We start from the raw sequence: 22,649 nt of genomic DNA, 5'->3' as shown, positions 1-22,649 counted from the left end.
TCATATGAGAAATGAAGAATTAAGAATTTTAGATCCCTAAGGAAAAGGAAGTGCGGAGGTCAGAAATGTGACACAGAGAAAGATGTGGAGACAAAACCAGGACAAATGTAGGAGAAAGCAAGAAAGAGAACAATGGTAGCAAGGATTTAAAATTTTAGCCTTTGTGATAGACTTTGCTGAGTGATACCTGGTAGAATAATGAATTTTGAAAAGTCACGTTTCATCATTTTAAGGATATTTCAATTCAGAAATGTGCATGCTTGTACCCAAGCAAGTATCCCACTGCTTTATGGCTTCCCACTAGGTGAGAGAAACATTGATGGGCAATTGCATCTGAAGGCAGGGAATTGAATTAATTGTCAGGCTTTTAGACAGGAAAAAAAATGATCAAAATGAAATGGAGAAGAATTGTTGTAAGTGGGTTTCCTATTTCAGAAAGTTGCTGGGAAAATTTAAGTTTTGGAAGAACCTTATTTCCAGTCATTTCACTAAGAGAATTTGCTGTTCAGTTTGCATGAAACATTAGGCTAATGATATTTTAGAATGCCAGAAAGAAGAAGTTAAATTCAAATGAAAAGTTTTGATTGAATTGTGCAATACTTATGTTTGGACTGTTGTTTCCCCAGATCTGTAAAATCTAAATTAAAAAAAAAAAACAAAACACAACCTTCCATCCGGTTCTGAATGTATGTCAGTCTGCGCACATAATGTGATTGCCAGGCATTACAGTGTAGCACAGGGATCAGCAACGAAGGATATGAAAAGAAAGAAATTTTCCAACTGATCATTTTTAAAAAATTGCTTTTGACATTGGCAGGTTTCTGGTGTGGAACAAGGCAGGCATGTGGCTTTATTCCTGTAGCACATTCATCAGCTGATGGTTAAAGCTGATAGTTCAGTCCTTTTTGTAAAATATTTTATTCATGGGAATGATTTCTACTGCTAGAGGTTACTGGTTTGAGCAGTAACACAGTGATACTGCTGAACATTGTCAGATGATGTTGCTTATTTCCTGGTGCTATGCAGTGATTATTTAAATATTATGGAATCTAGGTAAAAGTCACTGGAAAATCAGTTTTGGTGTCAACATAAAACTGCAAAGAAATCTGCTCCTCCCCATGCAGTAGCGTACCCTGCTGGATTGCTGAACTCTGTTAATGGATTTCCTTTCATTTTCAGGGAGAAGAAGCTGATGATGATGACATATACAATGTGCTCTCCACATTAAAGAGGTTAACCTCTTTTCATAAGTAGGTGATTTTTTCTGCCCTCAAAATTTTCCTATGTTAATTTTTTCATTTCAGCAAGTATTGGTTGATGCCTCATGTTAAGAAATGAGAAGATACAGCCTGAAATATGAAGCAGAGATTAATGAATGATTAGGGGTTATTTGTCAGTATGATATTGGATTAATTTGGGTGTTTGCTTAGTTAATGCCATTACTTTTGCAAGTGGTACACCATCAATGGTACTAAATTCTTTTACACCTATGAATGTCTTAGTAAAAGTCATGCTCCCCTATATGACGGACAGGAAATGCACAAGGGAGGATTATTATCTCTGGTGCCAGTGGATACAGGCCAACTCTGGGCTTTCCATCTCAGCTTAGGAGAGCCCTGGAGGAAGTTGCTTCTCTCAGCTTCTCAGTGCCTTTGAGGTGTTTCTCCTCAAAATTAGAGAAATAAGTAGTAGTAGTAATTAATAATTAATTATTAAGAATGTATTATTATGATGATGTTATGGTGAGAGTCTGGAAGACGTGTTCTTTTCCTGCAGAAATGCCAGGAATAGTTTCTACTTGAATTGTTGGCAAAGTCCAGCTGTGTGGATTGCACAGAAACTCCTTTGCCAAGCATGAGCCAGCTCAGTAGAACCAGGCAGTAGCTTTTCAGGGACCCGCTGCTCTCAGTTACACCTACGGGCACCTTCATAACTTGTAGAGCAACTTGGAAAACTCTGAATTTTGGAGCATACCACACAGACCTGATCTTCCCTCCTATCAGCAGCAGGAAATAGTTGCACCTGGTAGCATGTAAGAAAGCTTCAAATGCAGGTGGCTGAGCACCACAAATCGTTTCTCCCTTATCGCAAGATGTGAGAACATAATACACAAATTGGTTTTAGTGATTTAATTTCTCTCTTCTTTCTGTGTTTAGTCTTCACTTATCCTGAATTCTGCGTTGGATCATTGTATAAAATGGTTCTGAAATATCTACTCTTTGTTTCCATTCAACAAGAGTCCCACAGAGATCATTAAATCGTTATTAATTTCCGTAGTGCAGCAGACTAACACATGTGCAAATTAGGTTTTCAGTCACCCTGGTAACACACTGGAGCCACTTCTGCCTTTCCTGAGAGGATTGGCGAAAGCTAGAGTCCACATCCAAGAAAGAAGCACAAATCTTAAGGCTTTTCTGAGTGTCTCCCATATATATTTTTTCCTTTAGTATTTCAAATCTCTATAGAGTTAATTCAGACTATAACGACAGCTTTGTAAAATAACACACAAGTCAGGGTTAGGGACGTTTACCTTCATCTTCAAATAATAGGAAAGAGAAAAGAATCAAAGCTAAAGAGCTGAAGAGCAGCTGTGTATAATTTCTCAGCTGTTTTGTTATTTATGATTACAGTTCAATGGGAATTTCTAATTAATATCTGCTTGCATATAAAGAAGTAATGAAATCTTTTCATAACTCTACTGAATGTTATATCTGATGTGATTTCTTTGTGAAAGGAAATAATCATACCCTCCAAGACAGAATTTTTGCCGAACCTTTAGCTGTGAGATTAGGATCTTCATTTCAAAACTCACATTGTGCATTCTCATCCCAAAGAATGGTGGCTCTTGTCTGATACTGTCATTGTCTGTCATCAATTGGGAGCCAAAAGAAATTAAATCAATAGAAGTTGAAATTGCAGGCTAACCACTGTTACCTTTCAGATCTTCTGAAAGTGCACTTGATACAGTGGTTGCTGAGGCTTCGAAAAGAAACAAGTCCCTCTCTTCCAGTGCGAGAAACTGCACTGCACATTATCTGTGCTTGTGTTTCCTTGGTAGTTGCTGCTTCATCTTTTAGAAAAAAGAAGGCCAGGAAGGTGGGGAAAAAATCAGAAAAGCCTTCCGGGCCAAAAAGCTTCTCTGCTGAGATTTCCCGAGCCTTAGCTAATCCTCTTTCTGAGAGGGTCATGGCAACAAAGGGCTCACAGCACACTTTCAAATTCATGTTTTTTCATCAAACAAGGATATCAGTATTCCAATACAAATGAAATTAATCATTACAATGTTTCCTCCCGAGTTTTCAGAATATAATAAATTTTCTTGAGGTCTTCTGAACAGAACACCTGGAGTATATACTTGACTTTCTTTTTTTGCCAGGGTCTCACTGATATTTACAGCTGTCCTTAAGTACATGGAGACCCTTTTTCCTATGCTGACTCCAGCCCAATTCAACTAAGCTTTCATGCGTACACATCAGTGCTATATCAGTTTTTATGCTGCAAAATATCAGCATTTTGTATTTAATTACTTCAGCTAATTCAGTGCAAGACACGTGAATCTCAAGCATCACCTCCGTTACTCTGGATGTGCCCTTTAATGCTGTCTTGTATATAGAACATCATTTCACATTAAGAAATCAGAATTGTTGGTGTCACTGTTCAGTAGTACTCAAATATGATATGGAATTCATTTCTTCCTGCCTCCACACTTCATAAGTGCACATATGGACTTCATAAGCATGCAGTGGCTATGGGAAGTCTCCAGATACGCATCACATATTTACCAGTATAAGCATGATCAGTCAGGACACTTCTCAGATAAGTAAATTCATGGTCAGACCAGCAGATCTTCCTTTCTGTTATAGAAACCCTTTGCTTAACCTTTTTTCCAGTAGTTGACAAGTACACCCTTCAGACTGAGTTGCTCAGAAGTTTGTTATGCGCAGAAGTAGAAGTGATGATCGATGAAACCTTAGTAGAGGAATTAGACTGTATTTAGCGTGGCTGTCGGAAGGCCAAGGTACAGCTCCTCTCACTTTGTGCCTCTTTACAAAGAGAAGCAGTGTTGTGGGTGGAGAGATCGCCCCTTCAAAAAGGGCATTTTCTAAGCTGCTTCTTGCCACGTTTCAGGGACACTGTGGAGCTGGTACCTTCGTCTGACTATTTTTTGGCAGAAGCGTGTCCAGCAGAGACTGCTATCTATAGGGATGAAAAGAAACCTTTGATGAAATGTTAGGCATTGTTTTCTGTAATCCATGAAGACTCTGACATGGAAGGGACTAAGGGAAAATTCTGTGTTGTGAATTTTCATTCTAGGAACCTCTATGTCAATCTGATCCTCTGTGGAGAACTGTATTGTGTCCAAGGTACCTTCATAACTATCGTGTTGATCGCTAAGTAGTTCAAAAGAGACAAAAGTGTACCAGAATATGCCTAAATTGAAGGTGGAGGCTCTTCTTTAAGGAAGTTTGTCTTGAAAAGCCCTGTGTAACTTGTATATAGTTAGAATTTTTCAACTTTGGAAGCTGAAGAGCCCTTCCCAAGATCAACTGTGCAGCCAGGCTCAGCAGAGCGAAGGTGCCCCCGCTGCCCGGCTGTGCGTGCCCCCTGCCACGGCTGCCCGGCACACAGTGCTGTCAAATGAAAAGGCAGAAATGAGACAGTTTTTCCTCTCGTATTCTCTGTAGGATAATCTCTGCTGATATCTGCCTTTGCACACCAAGGAGATTTTACTTCTTTAATTACAGTGCGGTAATTAAGGAGGTACAACTCTGCCTTGCTAGCAACCCTGTGATTTGCTGAAGCAGCATGTATGTGCCTAATATCACTAGTCAGAGGCAGTTCTCTGACAGCCTATAATTTATCTATGAAACGTTTTATTTTCATACTTGAAAGACCATCCAGAATCTGAGACGGGGGGGAGTACATTTTTACATTTTTGTTTCCTTTTTGTAAAGTTTTCCTATTGTTCTATTCATGGATTTGAGTTACAAGTCAAGATGCACCTTAACAACACGGCTCTGGAGCGCGTACTTCATTCGCTCTCAGTGCAAGGGCATTCATTGTTACGTTTTCTGTGAAAGTTTTATCGGTTAAGTTTTCCGGGACTGACACGCTCCAGACCAGGAAGTGTTTCATACTGGGGGTTTCAACAGCATCTAGGTGTTCCCAGTCTCTGAAACCTCTGTCCGTTTCAGAATCAGAGAATTTTTCTTTCTGGCTGAGCAGGGTAGTGAATTATTTAAACAAAGTCAGGCAGCTCCAAAGCAGGGGAGACGCAAAGGGGTGGGAAAAGTGAGCATGTCTTGGTGATCAAGGTGCTGGGATGATATGGAGCCAGATGCAAGAGACTGCTTTATCTAATTTAGGCTTGCCAGTTCAGACTATCCCTTCTCCCAGGTGAGTATTTTAATCACCAAATTTGTGACTATTCTGAGGTGGCTTACTCTTTTATAAACTGTTTCAAATTATTGCAGTTTAATTCCACTGCAGAAAAATGTGTTAAACCTGAATTGTTTTGTGAGAGAGAATTTTTGTCCTTCAGGCAACCTGATGTTTTGAAATTTATTCTGTATTTCTCAGTCCTGTATTAAAAAAGCTTTATCATAAGCTATTGAGGACTGTAAGGCTGTAGAATATATACTGCTAATCTCATTTGTATTCCTTTCGCTGCCAAGTCAGGTTTGTACAACTGAAATGTGAAACAATGAACAGGGGGTGGCAACTACTGTCTCTGTCTCATGTACGTGTATATCATGATGTCTGTCTTCAGATATTTCAGGATATTTAATATCTAGTGATAATGCAATTTATTTTTCTCCAAATAATACAGCTGAAAAATATGTAGCTTTATTTTGCTTGAAGCCATTTTTCATTCAGTATATATTGCTAGAGTTTGGCCATAGTTTCTGCTGCAATGCCAAAGAAGTGTCTTCTGGAGTTCTGTCAATGTTTAGAACCAAAGAGGAAAGATGATTTAGAGGCAACACTGACAAGGAGCTCGTAGCTACACTGAAGTAACCTTTAAAGATGTATGGCATGCAGAGAGTTTTATCTCCTCCCAACAAAAATCACATGTAGTAAAAGATTTTTCCTCAATTATCAGAAAGCCGAACTTGTGCTTTTAGTGTGGTGTGAACTAATTGAGCAGCAGCTTTGTCAGCAGGCTGCATTGTCTCAGATTTGCAAAAGTACCAAAGCTCACTGAGCCGCCAGGTCTGACTGTATTCTCGCTGTGATGGGGAGTTTTGAGGAACACAACTAATCTCTCTTTATTACCTCTTGTTCTAGTGCGCATGATCTCACAAAATGGGATCTGTTCAGTAACTGCTACAGATTACTAAGAACTGGAATTGAACATGGAGCTATGCCAGAACAGGTACAGTAACACCACCTGCACTGCATCATTTGAAGATTCAAAGTTTTGAAGAGTCTAGTCATAGAAAAATTCAAAAGATTAATGCACTAGGATTCAGTTATTTGAATGAGATTTATATTGTGTGTAGTGAGGCCAGGAGGTGAAAAATCTTGGATTCTGTGATTTTTGCCTCACCTTTCTCATCTGTAAGGTAAGGAATAACTAATGTTCCTGGCTGTGAAAAGCAATGCAGAAATCATAGAATCACAGAATGGTTTGGGTTGGAAGGAACCTTAAACGTCACCTAGTCCCAACCCCCCTGCCGTGGGCAGGGACACCCCCCACCAGCCCAGGTTGCTCCCAGCCCCATCCAGCCTGGCCTTGGGCACTGCCAGGGATGGGGCACCCACAGCTGCTCGGGGCAGCCTGGGCCAGTGCCTCGCCACCCTCACAGTAAATCATGATGTTACACTGAAACCCAACAATTGTAAACCTTGGCTGCAATAAGGATTATCACAAACGAATACTGTGCATTGAAGGTAAGATGGAAGCTTATGAAAACTAGGAAGCAAAAAGAATGTTTAGCAGGGATGCTGGCCAGCCTTTCCAGTAGAGTTCTTTTAGTGGACATGTCATGGACTTTGTTTCCTCCCAGTTTGGTTTTAGTTTCTTATGGATACGCACAGGGACCATTTCAGATTTTCCCAGGTCTCCAGTTTAAACTGCAGACTGCCTTCTCCAGTGTTTCAGCACATTTTAAGCTATAATTTGATTTCAATTAGATGCCAGTTGTTAATCTTTACTCAACTTCATTTAGGAGAAAAAAAAATCTCATTAAATTCTCTAAAAGTATTTTCTGCAAAGGACTGTGTGGAGGGCACATGGCCACACACCATGTGAAAGTCCTGGCTTTAAGCTGTGGGACCTTCTGCGCTCTCTGCAGTTGCTGCTTAATGCTGGAATTGTGCTACCTGGAGGGAAGGGGCCAGCAGATAAAAACTGTCCATGCAGCTACCAGCCATCCTCAGTTTCTGGGTTTGACAGGGATATGGCTTCCCAAACACTTCTGTAATATCTTACCAAAAAAGTTCCTAAATCTGAATTCTCCTCAGTATTTCTTTCCCCAGTCCACAAGAAGGAGTTCGCTAAAAGGGAATGGTTTGGTCTTTGAAATTTTAAAGACACCATGGATGCTTTTATGGCACTATTAATATAAGCCTAGTCTTCTCCATGGGAAAATGTGTATTTTCTCCCTTTTTTTAGCAATTGGGCTACACGTTCATTTGACAATGGAACAACCTTCTAGACTGTTTTACTGGTGAAGTCAGATTTAGAGGTATTTAAAGAGATGCTTTTGAGCTGAGATACGTAGAGGTTGGGTTGTACTTCTGTCATGCTATGACATCACCTCTGGCTTTACTCTAATGCACAGTCTTCTGTTCTGTTTCCCAGCATTGCACAGGATTTTTTTCACCTGTAGTAGGCTGGTTTCTTATTGCACCAAACTTGACTAAGGAAAAATATATATTCTTGAAACAAAAAAGTACTGCCTAAGAGCTGCTCCTGTTTCTTCTCCCCAAATTGCATTATAAGTTTTACATACACTTTACTGATATGCTTCAATATTTCCAATGTGCTGGGATTCTTTGTGTTCCCTCTGTTACAGATAGTTGTTCAGGCACTGCAGTGTTCCCATTACTCCATTCTCTGGCAGCTGGTGAAAATCACTGAAGGCTCCCCTTCCAAAGTAAGTAGGCATTTGATCATACAGAAGAAACACAACTTGCCTAAAAACGTTAGACCTGACTCTGTAACTCCACCCGCTGTACCATCATTTTGTGTCGTTGTGAAACAGACATAAAATGTTGGTTGTTTGATTTATTCGGTATTTCAGGATCTATTTAACATCATGCCTATGTCTAAATAGGCTATACAAACAGTGGAAGCTTGTCTTTATTAGGATTTTATACTAACTAATTTTTATATTTCTATTGCTGAAGACACTTCATGCACTTTACTGTGAGTACAGCAGTTTGCATGAATGGATAAGTAATGCTGACAATGCTTACCCAATAGTTGTAAGCACTACTGTCGTTCTGTACACCACAGATAGCTTAATATTTACGTGTATTTACCTCGCTTACCTTTTACTTACATCTTTTATATTGCTCAATATAAAGGTAAGGTTACTAGCAGCAACAATTACTAATAAAAAGTAAGTGCACACAAGTGTAGTGCAGTAAGGACAATGTTGTATGCAACTTGTGTGTTACACTTCACTTTTCCAGGACCTTTCCTTAGCTCTTTTCTCAATCAGAGGCCAGCATACTGTCTTTTTAGGGCTTTTTCAAAAGTAATGTGTCAAATTAAAATGGTATGAAAATTGAAGTGGGAACCCCATCAACATGAAAAAGAAAAAGGTGCACATAAAAATGATAAAAATACATTGTAAATTCTTTGAGTTGTTTTGAATACTGACATATATTGACATTTGGAAATAGGTACTAGAAATAAAGAATAACTGGCATTCTTTATTCTGGCTTTCATTCCCATTTTCCCCTTTGAGCTTCTTTAGCTTCTTTCTCTTTAGTGTGCTGATAGTATATGATACTACATCTTGACTCCTTGTAACTGAGGCAACTGAATACATCCCATTTCTTTTAAATGAACTCAGAATCTCATCACACCAAAGCATCTGAAGTCCTCCTAGCTAGCAGCGTTGTTATCCTTAGGGAGAAATTTCACTTTGACAGGTGCTAAATACCTAAAATAAATCCAGGAGGCCATACATTGCTTCAGCCCTTATGTCCACAGAACCAACACACCAAATCTCGTTCTAATGCTTCCCTAGTAAGGAAAACTGGACTGCTCTTTGCCTGTGTAGTGAGAGACTTGGCTATGAGGAACCAAGCCTTAGGGCAGGTACACCTAGAGCACCTGGTCAACTATCCAAGCCTGGTGCTTTCTTCAACACCTTTATTAAATTTTTTCCCATGTGCTCTTGACTGTTGGGTCTTACTGGGTGTCTTACCCACTCCTGAAGATACCCAGCAACTCTGTCCTCCTACTTGCTGGGGTCCTTGAGCAGCAATGCCCGGTTTTGCCCCACTCTGGGTACAGATGCTGAAGCACAGGGCATTCAGTAAGATTCTTGTCTCCCTTCACAGCATTTCTCCCATTTTTTTTTTTAATACAGTAAGTTAGTGCAGTATAGTATAGATGATGCAGAGTGATAGCTGTCGGCATTGCTGGAAAAAAGTTTCATGGTTTTTTGTATCTAAATAATAGCAAAAGAAACATACTTACCATAAACTACAGCTAGTGAATAACATATGCAGCATCTATCTGCATAGGACCTAGTCAGAAGCTTTGCATTTTGGTGTCACGGTATTAATGTGGGCTGTTCTTTGCAGTATTACCATGGTGGTCCAATTACACTGAAAGAGGAAAAGACTTTCATTTATTCCAGTGACTGTTTTTTTCTTGCAGACAAGCTTAGTGCAATTGTATGGCTTTGTCTACTTTTTCAAAATAGGATGCATTTGTATGAGACATTGTTTTATAAGGTGACTGCAGAATAGCCTTGATCTTTCACGTACTTTTAGTACTCTTCTGATTTATGTTAGTCATAATGTAGTTCCTAGGAATGGAAAGAACTATGAAAGCTCCATGGAGAATGACCATTTGAAGTACAAGTCAGTTCTGTTTCTGGAATCCCCAATGAAAATCATAATTACTATAACCTAGAGAGCTGTTACTAACTTACTGTTTGGGGTTTCACCCCGCCTCCTACAAAAATAATGAGTGTTCTTGCACGCTTAGGTCAAAGGGCACACTGCATTAATGCTCTTTGCTCTTCACGCCTGGCTGGCACCCTCAGCTGTGCTCACACAGAAAGCAGAGAAAGAGAAAGCCGCAAACCTGATAAGCTTGCAACATTTTGTTCGATGTGGTTTTCTCTATCAGACTTTCCATTGTAGTTTATTCACTGTGAAAATAAATCTAATCTGCACTGTATCTGTTGTTTAATCCATTAGGAGATCACTTTGCCCATGGTTCTTTTATAAGCCATGATTTAGGCTTATAAATTAGCAAACATTAAAGGGGATCACTTCTAAAGTGTGATGTATGGGAAAACAAAGGCATCAGCACAAGCATCTCAAAATGAAAAATAGTGTATTTTGCAACCATTTTTAAAGTATTCAGGCTTTTACAGGAGCATTTCTGATACAGTATTTTAATATGTAGGTCCATCCAGCTTTCTAGTGTTACTTTGCTGTAGCTGTGATGTCTGAGGACAGAGGGAGGTGATGGTTTGTAGGCTGAAGTGGTGTCTTTAGTAGACCAATGGATATAGCTGTAAAAATGAAAGGCTTTTAGTCACACAGGCCTTTCAGGTTTGAAATAAAAGCAGAAAATTACAAAGCAAAATACCAGCTGAGAACAATGGCTCGGTTTCTATTTAGATACAGACCCAGTAAACTGAAAGAAAAGGAAAAGGTCGTTGGTACCTGTAAGGGGGGTGGGAGCAGGGGAAGGCGAGGTGGTAAGACAGTTACTGGAAGGGAAGTAGGAACCGGATAGTGGGGGGGAGAAGGAAGATAAAAAGGCTAGTGGGGAGAATACATGTCATAAAACTAATCTTCGTCCTTGTTTTTCTGCATTCCTTAGATTTATGAATTTTGGTTCCCAAGCTCATGTTTAGAAGATCATTTTTTTAGATTTCACTTGAGCATCCAGGCTGAGAGATCAGAGATGCAGGGACTGATTTGTAAGAAAAGTTCATCTGCTGCCAGCTGGGTCATTTGTGTGAGTTCATGCTGGCAAATAGTCGCTGCGCTATTTCATCTAGTTAGGTACCATGTAGGCATTCAGTGCACCAGATATATATACTTTTATATATAGTATATTAATATATTTACACTTATATTAAAAATATGAAATTCTACGTATAGGAATCAAGGATGTTAATGTTTCTGTGGGAGGAATTATTTAGATTGGTAGTCATGGGCATATATTGGCAAGTTTTGAATTTCTTAATAATGTATGCTCTGCATCCATTAGGTATACATTTTGTTGCAGGGAGTTGGGGGGGGGGTTGGTTCTGGTAAGATGTCTTTCAAAGTCTTTGAGTAGAGTTCAAAATTGCTTAATAATTTTGTGTATTGGTTCCTAGAGTCGAGTCATACATGGCAACCAGGGGTAAACAACCGGGAACAGGATCTGTTTGGAATGAAGTTATTCTTTTTCTGGTGTTCAGGTGGCTCTTCCAAAAAATACAGCCTCTCTCCTAAGAGGATTGCCCTTGTTTGGAAACTGTCCTGGGCATTATGCCCAAGCCCAGGGCATGTTTATTGCTTTCTGAGAGATACTTTATATTATAGCTGTTGTGTATGTTTTGGATTGTGGCTGGCTACACAAAGCTAGGTCTATTGGTCTACAGGCTTCATATAGGTGGCAGGGAAAAACTGTTTGACTTTTGTGGTGTAAATTGACGTACGGAATTAGACTCTATAACTCGAAAGTTATAAAGTAGGTATGTTTATTGCGCGCAGATGCAAGGGGGATCGCTCCTCCACAAGCGTGCATACCCGAAGTGACGAACCATCTCACATTTATACAATAAAACAAATGAATATTCAATTAACGCCTATACATATTCGTTACCTAAACCTTGCTCTCACTTCATATGTTAATTAGCATGTCAGTCCTTTGCCTGGAATGTGGTGGTCTTGCAGGTTTGTAGGTGATTCATGTCCTTGTGACCATCTGATCTTCTCCAGCAAGAAGACTTAGCACTCCCTTCCTCTAGATAACATTGGAACGTCTCTCATCCTTTTCTCATCCTTTTTATAAATAGCCCCGTTGTTAGAGGAGGAAGGGTAGGTGTCTCCTCAAAGCTGTGTGACTATGTGACCATACACCACGCCCATGACCAGTCACCATACCCACGTTCCTTGAGCAGACATATACAATCACAATCGGTGTCCGTTGTCCCCATTTCACACTATTTCTCCATATCAAAATCAAATTCAGATCAAGTCAGCTCATTGATTTATTAACACCATATGATTAATGTACAGTCAGTGCAACACATCTCCAGGGTAAGTATCAGTGATGTAGCAGGTAAACCAGAGTACTAGACACTTTTATAATGGTAATGAACACCTACAAAATTTCAACTACCCTTCTGTAACTGTTCACAAGTTACTCTGATCGCCTCCCCAAGTCGCACACACAATTTAGGTACACGCACAGACCGCCACTCTCACAGGAACATGAGGTACAAGCCCATTCCCCTTCCTTTGGCAGCATGAGAGATCCTCTGCATGGATGTGTCTGCTGTCAGACACGTGAGTGCCCCAGCTTCATGGTACCCAGGCCCGTGGAGCACTCCACAGCCACATGCACGCGCTCGAGGGGCGAGTTGCTGTGTGTTGCACCCCATGCTGTGAAACAGAACGAGGGCTTAAAATGATTGGTCAGGATGAGTTCCGTACAATGCTATGGGTGATGCTCTGTTTGTGTTGAGAAAGGAATGTGCTCTGAATAATTAGAAAAGGTTCCACTGAGGATGTTAAAGGAATGTACTCTGTAAAGTACTTTGAATAAGAAAAGGTTCCACTGACGAAGTTAAAGGAACGTACAATTGACAATGTTAATGTACTCTGAATAATCAGAAAAGCTAAGGAGGGCACCTGAAGGAGATAAGGAGACCATGAGTCAGGAAATCGTTGAACAAAAAGTTGAAAGGTTTACTCCACCTAGATCCCACCTATTATGAATAGAATGATTCGGTGTCAAAATCAAATGAATATGTATGTTAAGATGTTGTAACCTCTCAGGAAAACTGTATAAATTACCTAACTTTTCACTGAAAACTTGGGAGCTAGTTTGTCCGGTGCAAACCGGCTAGCTCCCCAGCGTTGCAAGAATTAAATACCTTTGCTGCTTAAAGACAAAATTCGTCTCTGAGCAGTTACTCTGTGCCGTTTTGGCATCAACTGACAGTCCTTCAGGTGGGTGCAGGCAGGGAGAGGGTGCCCTGGGTGCCACCAGCCCTGGGCAGTGGTTGCAGCCTTGAGGTGTCTGACTGGGTTTGACTGCTGCTCTCATCCACCCCGAGGTTCCTCTCCCTGATCACAACTGTTCACGCTACCTTTATACTTTTTTTTACAAGGTGACTCCTCCTTGTCTCAAGAATTTCTTGGTCATCTCCTGGTTACTGTTTAATCTGGTCATTTTAAGCATATTAATTGTTAACTTTCCTCTTAGCCTTACCAGTTTTTAGGCAAACACTCCTCGGAACAGGCAGGTTTGGGTGTTCTGTCACAGGCAGTGTTGCACTCGTTCTCATCATGTCAACTGTTGTTTTTCCTGGCTGTTACCAAGAGGCTGCTCTGCAGATTGCCCCACACTGTGTCATATCATTTGTAGATTGCAGTTTTCATCATCAAGCTTAAGGAAGTGAAGTTCCAAAGATATTTTAATAGAAGGGTGATAATTACTTGATTATTTGAATTAGTAAGAAAGTCCAAATTCTCTGCCCAGTAACGAAGATTCCACCAGTTAACTTAAACACAGCACATAGTTGGGGCAGTTACTTTAAAACTCTTTTTCAAGGCAGCCTGTGAGAAAAGGGGCATACTGTGGCCTCATCTTGGTGTCTAAAATCTGAAAGGAAAAAAATATTACTAAAAGGAACGTTGCAGCAGGTAAGAATGAAATGTGTAAGCCTTGAAATACCCATAGCATAACGCTCTAACCTTGGTCTTCCTTCTGTACGTGCTCGGGGGGGCTGAGGCCTTTTTGGTTTTTTTGGGGGAGCAGTCTGTTGTAGCCTGGAGGAAAACTGTTCTTCACATGGAGTTTGAGGATGGTTTCAAAGGTAACTAACTGGTAATTTGTCAGCAAGAGTTCCCCTGTCTGTGTATTTTCGAGAGCCAAGACAGGCTTGACATAGGAGACTTGGGGACTAGATTATACAGTTTCCATCTAGATGTCTTCATGTATCCAATAAACCAGGTGCCTGGGACTGTTGTACGATGCACTGTACATGTACATAACGAAAAGGAAATATTTGCAGAAGAACAGAGTCCAGAATCTTAGAACAGTGTTAAAAAAAAAAAAAGGCATGACTAGAGCAAACATTCAGAGGCAAGACAAAGGCAAAACAGTTCTGAATGAGCAGCAGCCAGACTAGCCAAATGCATAGCTATTGCAAAGTGATTAGTAGGCAGAGGAATTAGTAGAGAGGATTTAAAGAGGGATTTAAAGAACAACATAGTGACTTGGTGACTTTTCATATTTATATGGCCACAATGAAAGAAAGCACAAAGTGCTGAAAGGAGGAAGAGAGTCACAAGGTGCAAAAGGTCAGATTGTGTTCCACTGTCGAGTTTGAAAGCTAATGGCTCTTGAACATTGTAAAGTTAATCAAAGAGTTGAAGTTGGAAGGAGAAGGAAGTTAATACTGCAAATAGAGGAAAGGCAGTGGGCAAAGAGGAGGAAAAGCATTGGGTCTGGTAGATGAACCTAGCAAAAGCACAGCATTTCTAAATGGCTTCAGTGGGAAAAACCAGGCTTCAGTTTGAAGCTAGAAAATAACTGGGGCGTTTTAAATAGCAGTATTGTGAACGCAGTTCCATTACAGGTGGTGGCAGGGCCAATGCAAGTCCTTGCTCTTAGTGGCTTATTCTTGTTCCTGCCACGGACTAGTTAAATTTGAAGATACCACGCTGCACAGTTCAAGAAAGGGTGATTTTTCTCCTGGGTCACTTTAGTGATCCAGTTCATGGTGTGACCCCATGGTTTTACTCTAGCAACCAAGAGGACAGTGAAATTTTTTCGTACCAGTTTTTCTGCTGAAGCCAGCATATCAGGTAATCACACCTCAGGAGCCTTGGCTATGTGCCTAAGGATGGTAAAAAACATGAAAATCTAATTCATTTTTTTCTTCCAGTTTTCTCTTTTGAAAAATATTACCGCTCTGTAGTAGTCTGAGGATTTCTCCAGATTTAGAAAAGTTCCAGATGGCTCTGTTGCACTGTTCAGCTGGGCGTTCTTTTGCTGTCTGTAACTTTTCAAAATGGATCTTTGTCGTGCTATCGAGAGGAAAAGAAATCATGTGTACCTACATGTTAGTTATTCTTTGAGAGAAAGAAAAATGGGAGACATAATCATTCACTCTTTAACCTTTATATAGGATTCTTCATAGGTTTTAGTTCCTCTGTTGAATTCATTAACATCTAAATGGAAGATAATTGTGATAGAAAGTAGGAAGTTATTAAAGTGATTGTAATCCTAGCGTTAAATCAGATGCTTATGTAACAGTGAACTGATCAGCCTGGCATCGGTCCTAGGTAAGGTCTTGGACTGGCAGATAGAAACCGTCAGTGCAAGGCTGAAGGGCAAAACGAGCGTGGCCAAGAGGTAAGACTGGAAGGAACCAACAAATTTGTGCAGGAGAACACCGGTTTTTTGACTGATAAGGAAACCAGTTGCAATGCCGTTTCCTGTAAGACATTAGTACCACATTGCATTTCAGGTCAATGTGTGAATTCAATGTAATTAATATTCAGTAGCTCAAAGCTGATTCGTATATCAGAAGAAAGTTGTAAGTGGGAAATCATCACGCAACGGGATCGCTTCTGATGTATTCCAGGAGAGATCTGTGCTCCGCTAAAAAGCGGTAATTTTTACCAACCGTCAGGGAGGGTAAGTCAAGGCATTTATAATGTGGATGGTATAGAACAATTGGTAAACAAAATACAATTAGGAAAATGAAGAGGCGTGTTAAAGCTGCCAAATGGAAGGCTTCTATCTGGGAACAAGAAGGCTGATCAGTGGAAAGCTGTGACTTAGAGCAGAGCTGTCTTGCAGATCAGGTAATGGCAGGGTGGTGCAGTGGCGCAAGGGGTCCTTGGCTGTATTTCAGAGAAAAAATTATTAGGAATAGGAAGGTGAGGTAGCTCATAGACCTTTGGTGTCCGTATCGGAAAATCACTTTCACTGTATTGAGAATTATGAGAGAATCAGATATTTGGGAGTGCTTGGGGTGCTTCTGCACACTTGCAGACCTGCCTTCTGTTGTGAACCAGTACGGGAAGAACATATGGACCATGAAAAGGCTTTTCAGTAAACAAAGAATAACAAGATCTTATGATAGAAAGCAATAAGAAAAGCTAAAACTAGAAATGAGACACATGGACTGAACAGCCAGCATAATTAAAAATTGGAATTTTTAGCAAGGAAAACGTTTGTGGTTCACTCTGTAGGTTCTTTAGATGTAGGTTGGGTGTCGATCTGTAGGGCACGCTGCCTTCCACCTGAAACCGGTGGGGGTATCGGGGAGGGAAGTCGACCCGCAGTCTTGGTGTGGATTAGCAGCTCTTGTGATCCCTTCTTGGCATGAAACCCGTGACAGTGAAAACTGGGAGGGGAAGGGTCTTCCCAGCTGTGGCCCCAGGTGCGTGTGGGAGATGGTGCCACCTGCGGGAGCCTGCCGGCGGATGGAGGAGCTGTGGGTGCTGGCACCAGCGCTACGGAGGAGGTGAGGGTGCTGGCAGCAGCGGTACAGCACAGGGCAGAGCCACATGTTCGGGCCACCTGGGTGGTGAGGAGCAGCACGATCCCTGCATCGGTGCTGACACAGCCTGTCCTTTTCCCAAACCTTGAAGCCGACACAAAGTTCTAGCGATTTCTCATTCTTTTCTTCTGGTGCCTGGTTTATCACTGCTGTAAAACCATGCGCCTACTTCAGCGCGTGCCAGAAAGCCCCGTACAGTTTCCACCTGTTTCTTGGTTGCGGTAGAGGTAGCCCTACCTCTGCACATAGGAGGGTTCTTTTTCTTCTGTGATTTGCTGTTTCCGTGCCGCTACTTGCTGTGTTCTTATGATTAGGCTCCAGTATCTTAGGTTTCGTTTTGATTTGGGTGTGCTCATGCATTTTGTTATCTGTAAAATATAAGTGCATCAGGGTACAGCATTCATTCCCCTGGGTCAAGGTACGCAGCTTCCCTATTGAACCTGCTGCTTCGGGTACCCACGTTCACAATACACAGCAGTTGTCTCTAGATCAAGCTGATCAAGAACAGTCATTCATTTATCTTTTTCTACCCTCAAATCCTTTTTCTCCAGATCAACGAACCTCCCTCCTTCATCCATAACTCATCAGAGTTCTGCGATTTGCCTTCAATTTCCCATGTCTGCAGGAATTAGGATAATGTTTTTGTTAAACTTGAGACATTGGCATTTTACTTTTTTGTTCATGTTAATTTATCTGAGTACAGAATTCTTTAGAACCCTCCAGTTAGGCTGACCTTGATGTATTAATTTTTTTGTTCTGAAGCATTTATAATTTACATTCAGTATAAAATACAATGTAGCTCAAGAATGTATTGGTTTATTATTTGTTTGGCTACTTTATAGGATTGAATGTATGAAATTACCACCATCTTTTTATTTTGCTTTTTCCTAGTAACCTTTAATTAATATTTATGTATTATCCTTTTTTAATATTTATTCTAGGAGGACTTGTTGGTATTGAGGAAAACTGTGAAATCCTTTCTGGCTGTCTGCCAGCAGTGTCTATCAAATGTCAACACTCCAGTCAAAGAACAGGTAAAGGAAATGTCTGTCCCGTGCCTTTAGAAAGGTGTTAATATTAAACTGTAGTAAAACTCAAGGCAACTCTATATTGAACTTAAAGGGAAATCATCTGTGCCTTCTGTCTAAATGAAACTGAACAAACACTCCATAAGAAGAGCTGTAGTAAAAGCACCTCCAAAGCACAGCTAATGTCAGATTCACTTTTGAAATATCAGATTTACCTGGATGGTTAGGCTCATGTTCCGCTACTGTAACTTTGGGCATCTCAGTCACCTGAAATCATTTAGACACTTGCTGTATTGACACGTGGAAATAGGTACTGTTAGAGGGTGATTGAGACCTCAGATGGGCTGAATATTTCTCTGCATATTTTTTTTCCCCCCTGTTATTGACTAATAGGGCCCTAGTCTAGAGTGACTGCTTTCCTGCTGAAGGCAAATGCCTGAAGCCTTGATGTTATTTCATTATTTAGTTATCCAAATAATTCAGTTAAATGTAGCGATGAATACTAATTATTATATCTCTTTCCCATTGTGGCTAATGGGAGAAAATAGAGGCAGTATTTTCATAGAGAAAATATATTTTTTCTCTAGAGAGAAAAAAAATAGCAGTACAGTTCTGTGCTGCATATTTTCTGGCAGAAAAAAAAAAGTTACTTCATTTTATAGAAATACTCTGAGTAACACTTAAGAATGTAGTGTCCTGTCACACTGTGCAAAAATTGTCACTTCACAAATAGCTACGTCTCCTTGAGAAATCAGAGTAAAGTATCTAAACAGTGTCTTCATTACAGAGACATAAAGATCTGGAGCATCTTTCAGATTCTCAGCGATATAACCATTCTAGCTCCAGCTGCTGTGCTTCCCTCTTTGGGGGAAACTGAAAACCTCAGTGCATGCATCTCTCTGCGTGTGTATGTGTGTGCACACAGAGGCCAGAAGTATACATGTGGAATACAACTGCATAATAAGGGATCAGATTTTTTTGTGGTTCAGTGTAGTTATCTTCTGTAGTTATCTTCTCTGGTTATAGATTTTTGGAAAGCCATGCAGGCGTGGAGTGGGAAGCTTCTCTTGTATGTATTTAGAAATTGAAATAAAAGAAACAAAATCAAAGGGCTTGTTGAAATAATTGGCAGTCTCTGAAAAAAACAAACCAAAAGACAGTTTGTTAGCTGAGATTTTATGAATATATGCTGATTTATATCAAGTCTGTTGTCATCTTTTAGTTGTCTACAAATTGCGTTTCTATCAGACCTCCCAAGGTTTTGCAAAGACTGTAACTAACTGGCCTGTGGGTTTTGCCTGTGTTTTTTAAAAGACAATACTTCTTAAAAGACAGGGTTTTGGTTTTTTTGAAAAATAGCTCTGCTTGGCATTTACACTGTGTTCTGCAAGTTGATAAATATAAATATTAAAGGCTCAGAGATGTCGCTAGTTTATATTTTTAGAAGACTCTGATGGGTCATTGTCTTCCAGCAGATTTAAATTCAGTAATTGTTTTTTAATATTCTGAGTAGTTACTCTTGGCTTATTTTATTAATATTATATGATGTGAAAATATCATCTAGCTTCATGAAAATACCAACCGTTCTAGCTTAAGCTAGCACTAATGTCTTTTCTGCATCAACAAATGGTAAATGATCTTTCCCATTACTGCAGTGCTTTTGTTCTTGATATATAGTAACATGTTCTTATTCTCTTACTATTAGTGGCCACAATTATTTTTTTCCATTGGTAATTTAAACTTTTCTTAGAAGCTCCAGTTCACAATTCTGTGGAAGCATTCAAGCTTCAGCTAGACAAAGCCATGACCAACCAGACCCAGAGAACCAAGTGTCCCAGTCAGAGCACGTTGCACTAGAGACTCCAGAGGTCCCTTCCAACTAGTGCTCCTGGGATCTTTTTCATTTTCTTCCTTAAAAAGTATATTTCTGTGAGTGCAGGGCTGCTTCTGAATCCTCTTGTTTTACTGGGTTTTTTTTGAGAATGCTGTGTAAATTGTATTGTCTCCCTACTGTATTTGATTCTTAATTTATACATTCTGTCCAGAGAAGATCAATGCACACATTGAAGGAAAGAAAAGCTTATTAACTATTTATAGAAACAGAACTCAAGCATTTAAAACTTTCCTAGACTAGGAGTGAAACAAGTCTCCTCCGACTAGACATACCTACAATATATAGACATACGTATCTGGGTCCGCTGCTGCCTTTATATTGGACAGAAATAAGCACTTTCAGTGCATTATTCATATGCTTTTTTTAGAGCTCTGCATTAGGATGAGCTTGAATTCTATTGAATATCAAAGGAGTTTAGAGCAGGTGAGATCCATCACTATCTGGAGAATATAGTGCCCAAAGACTGGCATATGTTTCCAGAGTGTAAGAAGAACACAGTTTACAAGGATTTGCATTTTGTTCTTGCCTGGGTATAGCTCATTCAGATTTTATAACGTACTCCAAGAAATAAGTGAGCTGCTATGACGTTCAGCATTCACAAAGATTTCATTTCAGAAGTCTGTAAAGCAGATTGCTCTCACTCACTACTTTTCCTTGGGCTCGGTTCCAAAATACGTTTAAACACACAGTTAACTATCTTTCTGTTCAGCTGTTTGTAGAAAGGGAATATAGGACTGATCTAAAGCATACGTTGGTTTTCATGACTCTGTCAGAGCTATTCTGCAATCCCTCTTCAGCTGAAAACACCTCTGGCTTACCACCTGCCTGGGAGTCACGATTGGCACTGCCATGAGTGAAACTCCGGCAGGCTTGGGGGGAAGAGGCAGCACATCCAGCATGGACCTCCTAGGAGCCATTTGTCATGTTCATACTTTGAACCTTCCTCTCTTTTTTAGTTTTCAGAACCTGAGGTTAAAGGTAGAGAAACAAAGATGATTAAGAAGTACTTTCTGGAAGGTGCCCAGGTGCTGAACGTGATGCCAGTGGCTGCAGCTGGCTGACATCTGGGATAAGCCCCTGGGGAAAAAAACAGTGCCACTCTCGTGCGTGAGAGTACACAGATAAGCTCTTGAAAGAAATAAAGTTAGTAATAGCTGCCTTCTTTCTCTGTTCGCAGGTAATGAGGGTATAAAAGTAACGAGCATAAATCACTGAAAATTCTGCCCTGGTTGGCTTTTATCTGGATTTGAAAGCTGTGCAGAGTTACTTGATTCTTTTTGTCGTGAATAGTTGACGATATTCTGCAAGAATTTCTTTGCTCACAACTGCTTCTCTGTATTTTTGGGATCCGACAGTGACTCAGCTTGGATTTTCCCTTCTAATGTTGTTCGTTTTGGAGGTTTTTTTCTAACTTTTTTTTGCTTTGGTCTAACTGTTTATCAAAAGAGGTGGGTTTTTTGACTACAAAGTTGGCTGCAGTCCTTGAATCAGAGGCAGACTTAGAGTTCTTTTCATGGAGAAGAATTGGAAGCTTAATATGGATCATCCTGGATATGGAAGAGGTAGTAAAGACAGTTCCTTACATAGGAACCAAAGGCATAACATTCTAAATTTAGGGGAAACTCTTATGAATTTTCACAGCACACAAATGGCAAACAGTTAAAGAAGGACATTTAATAATGGTAGGGGGTAGGTGGAAATTAGATAAATGGTATTTTATTTTTCACTTAACTTATGCTTCTTACTGCATTCGTTCTCTTTCGCCTTTCAGGCTTTCATGCTGCTCTGTGATCTCTTGATGATTTTTAGTCATCAGTTGATGACTGGAGGTCGAGAAGGTCTTCAGCCTTTGGTGTTCAATCCAGATTCGGGCCTCCAGTCAGAACTTCTCAGTTTCGTGATGGACCATGTCTTTATTGACCAAGATGACGAAAACCAGAGCATGGGTATGTTGAGCTTTCTTGTTTTCTACTTAGCTTTTTTTTCATAACAGGCACAGAAGAAAGAAGAAAATAGAATTTCCACTTCATTGTGCTCAAACGTTTTCAGATTTTTTCTTCTTTATTTCTAGGAGGTATGAATATGAAATATTCACTACTACTTGTGTTAAAGAAGAAGTAGTACTTACAAAGTTCACTTCATAAAAAAAGATGTTTTCAGAAGACATGGGATTGGTCTGTAAATACATGCTATAAATCTGGAATAAAATTATTCTTCCTTTACTATATTTTCTTAACATTTATTTCCAAACAGTACAGTCTTAGTCCAGCAGCCAGCTTCATTTAATATAGCTTCAAGGGAAGAAGTACAATGGAACAGTACATAGAAGAGAAATACTTTAGAGTTACTAAATCAGGTTACCGGATCCTGAAGGCAAACCTTACCAGCAAAGCTCTAGGCAAAGAAAGCCTTAAGAAAGTGATGTTACTAGATAAACACCCCTTCTGCTCCTCCTCCAAAATAATCAGATCAAGCTCAGGACATCATTGATTTGGTTGGAGACTAGGAAAGTACTTGGGACAGTTTTGTGTATGCTTCCCTTGTGTTTTCCTAGGCAGCTGTGTGTGGCCGTGCTTTGAGAGGGGTTTGCAGGGACCCCGACTCTACCTTCGCACAAGGATGACTTGAGATTTTTGGCTTTCGGTCAGGGAGAGGCAGATCTGGTCTGGTTTTAAATAGCTTGGTGCTGCTGGTGTATGTTATAAATGCCTAAATGCAAGTACAGAGGTATCCCATTTCTGAATCCTAAATAGCTTTGGACAAGAGATGGATTCCCAGATAGTC

General features: G+C 40.1%; 1 protein-coding gene across 5 annotated transcripts in view; it reads left to right on the top strand.

The window, feature by feature from the left end:
• The window catches only part of STAG1 (stromal antigen 1), a 199,381-nt gene that overhangs the window by 153,994 nt on the left and 22,738 nt on the right, over positions 1 to 22,649 (top strand). For all 5 annotated transcript variants that reach the window (XM_040612606.1, XM_040612609.1, XM_040612608.1 and 2 more), the window contains 5 exons: positions 1,180 to 1,250; positions 6,289 to 6,376; positions 8,022 to 8,102; positions 17,885 to 17,977; positions 21,637 to 21,811. In XM_040612606.1, coding sequence (XP_040468540.1) covers positions 1,180 to 1,250; positions 6,289 to 6,376; positions 8,022 to 8,102; positions 17,885 to 17,977; positions 21,637 to 21,811 — 508 coding nt within the window. The remainder of the gene's footprint in view (positions 1 to 1,179; positions 1,251 to 6,288; positions 6,377 to 8,021; positions 8,103 to 17,884; positions 17,978 to 21,636; positions 21,812 to 22,649) is intronic.

The sequence above is a fragment of the Falco naumanni genome, chromosome 13 (genome assembly GCF_017639655.2).
Source record: "Falco naumanni isolate bFalNau1 chromosome 13, bFalNau1.pat, whole genome shotgun sequence".
NCBI lineage: Eukaryota > Metazoa > Chordata > Aves > Falconiformes > Falconidae > Falco > Falco naumanni.
Note: the sequence above shows the minus strand (reverse complement) of the source record. Positions and strands in the feature narration are given on the sequence as shown.